Source organism: Rhagoletis zephyria, unplaced genomic scaffold (genome assembly GCF_001687245.7).
Source record: "Rhagoletis zephyria isolate East Lansing unplaced genomic scaffold, Rhagoletis_zephyria_1.1 Rzeph_scaffold_02059, whole genome shotgun sequence".
In the NCBI taxonomy this organism is placed as follows: domain Eukaryota; kingdom Metazoa; phylum Arthropoda; class Insecta; order Diptera; family Tephritidae; genus Rhagoletis; species Rhagoletis zephyria.
In genome coordinates this window covers 41,011-46,216 of record NW_016159143.1, presented here as the reverse complement: position 1 = coordinate 46,216, position 5,206 = coordinate 41,011, and the positions used below count along the sequence as shown (strand labels likewise).

At 35.2% G+C, this 5,206-nt stretch overlaps 1 protein-coding gene across 1 annotated transcript in view; it reads right to left on the bottom strand.

Moving 5' to 3' along the window:
* Nucleotides 1-5,206, bottom strand: part of LOC108365921 (uncharacterized) — a 48,431-nt gene that overhangs the window by 29,913 nt on the left and 13,312 nt on the right. The window contains exon 2 of the mRNA XM_017620144.1: nucleotides 4,361-4,515. Within this exon, the coding sequence (XP_017475633.1) occupies nucleotides 4,361-4,515 (155 nt within the window). The remainder of the gene's footprint in view (nucleotides 1-4,360; nucleotides 4,516-5,206) is intronic.

The following is a 5,206-nucleotide window of genomic DNA, read 5'->3' as shown; positions in this document are numbered from 1 at the left end:
AACCACGCCCACATCTCATATAACGGTAATTTGAAGAAATACGAAATCTTCGACAAATCAGTAAATATTAAAGCCAATTTATTCAGAATTGATGCTTTCAACAATTCCTTACCAGGAAATACGTCTATAATAAAATTTTGAAAAATGGGCGTGGCACCGCCCACTTATGATCACATATATGTATCTCGGTAAACGTTCTACCAATTTGTAATAAACTCGGTATTTTTATTGTGCTTGCTACATAAAAGCAAAACGATGAAAATTATTGAAATCGGACTAAAATTATGGCTTTTCATGTAACGGTAAATTTTAGAAATGCTTTAAACGTCAATATTTTGAAATTTAAGGACGCTAATTTACTCAAAATTGATACACCTGGGCTTACCGTGTAGCGGTAGCTTTCGGAAAGGTGAAAATCATATATTTAATATTTGCGCCGGGTATTTAATGTTCGGCTCCGCCCGAACTTAGACTTCCTTACTTGTTTTATTTTGCGCTGTGCTCAGTGTTGCCACGAACAAAATTTTTTTCCTACCAAAATTGCCTACCAAAACCAACCAAAACCTACCAAATTTTTTTTCTTTGGTTTTTTTTTTAATGTCAATTTTATTAAAAATTTAGGTGGCATAACTTTTAGTTAAACTAAAACACAACTAGTACAATAAAAACAAATTAGCTGCGTTTAACAATTTATTTTACTGTACAGACTTAACAAATGTATGTCCCTTTACACATACATATTATTTTTATTATTACGGCGGGAGTAATCGCGCTGTGACCTAAAAATATCTATTGTGCTAAACGCTAATTGAAATCACTCCAATCTTAGGCTATTTAAGAAGCGAAGCACTTTGTAAGGTGCCATGTTCCAAATTTTGGATGGAGAAGACAATCGGTAACCAAGGTGTATCAGTCTTCTATTCATGAAACGTGGGCAGTCACAAAAACTCGGGACCACGCCAGTGCATTTGGGCTCCACGCTTTGCGAGATAGTCAGCCCTTTTGTTGCCTTAAGCCCCCTGACAGGCATAAAACGCCCTTGTAGCCTTGTTAGTAACATTCAAGAGATGTGAGTTCCAATTGACCCTTTGGTCTAGAGTAACCTCTAGATACTTCGCCTTTTCTGAGAACTCAATTTCTGTCCTACCAACGTCGGTATAGTCAAGTTGACTTTCCTGACGGGACAATGGGGGACTTCAGTGGGTCTATTGGCAAGCCTTTTCAGCGTACCAGTCTTCAGTACATATCGATATGTAAATAGTTTATCACAACTTTGTAGTTCAATTTAAATTAAATAGATAACTTGTAGGCACATAAATTATACGTGGGTGTTCATAATGTAGGTATATTGGCAATTATAAGGGTATGCGCAGAGCTGGGTCGTAATGATTCCTTTAGGAATTAAATTACTCCCAATTACAGATTACAAGGAATTGTAGTTAGGAATCAATTCCTTCAGTCCACAGCAAAGGATTCGATTACTTTTTCAGTTCCTTGAAGTGATTTCAAATGTAATTGGTTTTTTCTTTAATTCCATTACAAGGAATTTCATATTGTAATTGGAATAAATTACGTGCTAGTAATGTAATTTTTTTTTCCAATTCCTTTGAAAGGAATTGAAAATGTAATTGATTTTTTTTCAATTCCATTACCTGGAATTGCAAGAGTACTTTAGTTTTTCCAATTACTCAAAGGAATTGTAAAAGTAATCGAGAAACTGAAAGTTCATTCACGAATATACAATGTGGAATTTTTGTTGTGGTCAAAGATTAAAATCGAAAGCACACATTGGACATCTTCTATGTATATCTATATATATATAAAAATGTTGTGTTCGTATGTCACGGTCATCAAAACCCGAGAACGGCTGAACCGATTTGAATAATTTTTTTTTTCTTATATTCGGTATAATACCGGAACCAATGATATCGCAAAAATTTGGAGGGTTGCCACCTATTTTAAAATGCTTAAACCCAATTATATTGATAAAATTAATGAATTATTACAATATGGGTATCAAGTTAAAGAGGTTTAAGAAAGATAACTGCTGGAAGTATTTTTGACGAGGGTGGCCACCTATTTGAAAATTTAAACTCAGTAAAATTGTTAAAAAAAATGAAATATTGCCATGTGGGTGTCAAACTAAAGAGTTTTAAGAAGGCTTACTGCCGAAAATATGTTTGAGGAGGGTTGCCATCTGTTTGAAAATTTAACTACATTACATTGAAAAAATAATAAAATATTACAATATGGGTATCAAATTAAGAGGTTTAAAAAATATAACTGTTGGAAATATTTTTGAGGGGGGCTGCCACCTATTTGGAAATTGTAACTCAGTTAAATTGATAAAGTAAATGAAATTGTGGCATGTGGGTGTCAAACTAAAGAGTTTTAAAAAGGCTTACAGTCTACCATGAACACTTCCAGAAATATGCAATATGAAAAGTACGGTTTATATGGGAGGTGCCACGCCCCATTCTCCAACCATGCAAATTTTTCTCCATGAGTATGGAATTGGTCTTATATATGTATATATCACCATACCCAGTTCTAGTCCTCTACCACAAATATATGCAGTTTGAAAAATTCGGTTTGTATGGGAGGTGCCACGCCCCATTTCTATATCGAAACTTTTTTTTACCCTATAACCATCCTTGGAAAGTCTTCAGTAGATTCCGAAATTTCGAAAAAATCGGTACGGCCTTTCTCGAGCTATGCGAACAGAAAAAAACGCTTTTCAAAATATATATTAGTATAGACTAGCCAATATCTGCTTGTTTTGCGGCTTAAAACACTACTACCGATGAAAATCGATGGATAAATAAGCAAGTTTGCAAGGGTTAGGTTGAAGTGGCTGCTAGGCCCAGAGGGCGCCAGCACACTTAGGCCCGATCATAGCCCATTGTGATTTGCAAGGGTTAAGTGAAAGTGTAATAATTTTTTGTATAAAATACTAGCAGGAAATAATGTTACCCATACGCCATATCGTACATGACCGTATGACCATGTTTAAGTTTGATTTTTTTCATTCGCAATGAAAACTTAAAATGAAAATAACTTGACTAAATGACCTTATCAAAAAAAACTGTATACAGATCCGTAACATACTACTTAAAATTAATTTTACGTCTCTCGGCGTTTTTTGTGTAATTTTAGCGTCGTTACAGTGTTATCATCAAAATTTAGCCATAGCAATGAAATTTGTTTATAAAACTCTTAGGAGGTAGGATCTCCAGTCCCACAGGGCTCGTAATTCAAGCGGACTCTATCCTCATTTGTAACGCAGGATACCAGTAAGAGTACTTCAAAGGCCCCAGAAGGCACGCCATTTTGGGTAGAATTAAAGGTACCATAATATACACAATTAACTCCGTGCATTTTTATAGATACGCAGGGATTAGTCCAAGAGAACAGCAGGGCCCAAGGAAGCAGCATTTATGGGTCTCACCTGCCGCGAAGCGCGTTCGCGGTAGGATCTGGAAAATTTAACCGTTACCCTATAAACTGAACAGCTACAGTTTAAGCTATTCAGTTTTCTTAAAGTCCAATTAGTAATACTACTTAGGTATAAGTTGTTAATACAAGGCAGTTAGCAACCAAGTTGTTGATCAACTTAATACTTTAATTAAACATACGTGTTATTAAAATTTGATTTTAAAAATACCACTGTGTCCTACTGTGGTAGAAATATGTAATTTTAAAACTTGAATCATAGAAATCGACCCAGTACATCGGCTGTTTTGCTCTCACGTTTTTTTGGGCTTTAATTTTATATATAGTATAGATAAAATTTGCAATACCCGACATCATGGAAAGAGTCATGTCGTCGTTTAAAGTACCAAACCGCGTATCAACAAAATGCAAAAGCCGCGTATCAAGATAATGCAAAACTGCGTATGTAATGTTGCATAAATTATTTTCTAGCGAGTAAAAACACTCATATTTCTTTTTTATAAAGCAATCGCATTTCTGGCTAGTATATTTCAGGATGAATGGATAAGAATTCAGCCAAGAACTTGTGTGAGAAAATCCAATTTTTGGCTCAAATGTCAGTGACGCGNGCTAGTATATTTCAGGATGAATGGATAAGAATTCAGCCAAGAACTTGTGTGAGAAAATCCAATTTTTGGCTCAAATGTCAGTGACGCGGTTTTGCAGAATGACGATACGCGGTTTTGAACTTTAAATGACGATATGTGTATTAGGGTATTTTCGAAGTCTTGCAAAGCCCTTGACGGTGCTCGGATGGCAAAGCTTTCCCATGGGAAAACCGGCTCTTGTCATACAATCCGTGCGCCATGCAATGGCTTTGCAAAACTTTGGGAATCCCCCTCTCTTCCTGTCTTTCGTTTTTACTCACATTTTGCAATGGCCTTGGTATCACTGTACTTGGTTTGAATCCATTCGAAGTTCCGCAAGTAACATTTTGCAGTCTTGACGTGGAATGATTATTTTCCGAAACACAGCTGATCTTTTGAGTATTTTGCGACAAAAAATGAATGCCTGTGCCAATGACTATAAAGAAATTACAATAAAATTTAAGCTTATCATTTTCTCAGTAACATAATTACATATTTTTTAGATTTTTTAAATAACTTTCGGAAGCACAATACATAATATAGTAAATAATAACGGGAAATCCAACAGATTAATCTGTAAGCCATCTATGCCCTCCGTTCGCTCTTTCTTAACCGTAGAGTACTAGTCGATTCAACGACTACCAATATTATTTTACTTATTTTCTCTTTACTGCGAGATGTGATTGTGGTCAGATTTGACTTATGTGCGCCCTCTTTTCTGGTGTTCTAATGTCGAGAAAAGGTGCATTTTTTTGTTTGGACTATCGGAGTGTGGTTTTTCCTTTGACTGCTGGTCGAAACGGATCTGAAACTTGTGTCTCACGCACAAAATTTGCTAATAATTAAAAGTTTTCCTGCTTGTTTATTAATAGCAATATAATTAGTTACTTTTTGCTTTATACTGATCTCGTTGTAAAGTCGTAGATAAAATTTAGTCATTTTCTGATATAGTAGTAATATGTAGTAGATTGGCGCTTACACATATGTTAATATGTTGGAAAAGAAATAATTCACGCAGGCTTTCTCTCCGTTTGTTGGTGGGCTTTATTTCGTAAAAAAATTTTAGAATGCATCTAAAACCGGTTACATTCATAATCCGGAAATTCAAAATCCAGACATATCAAAAT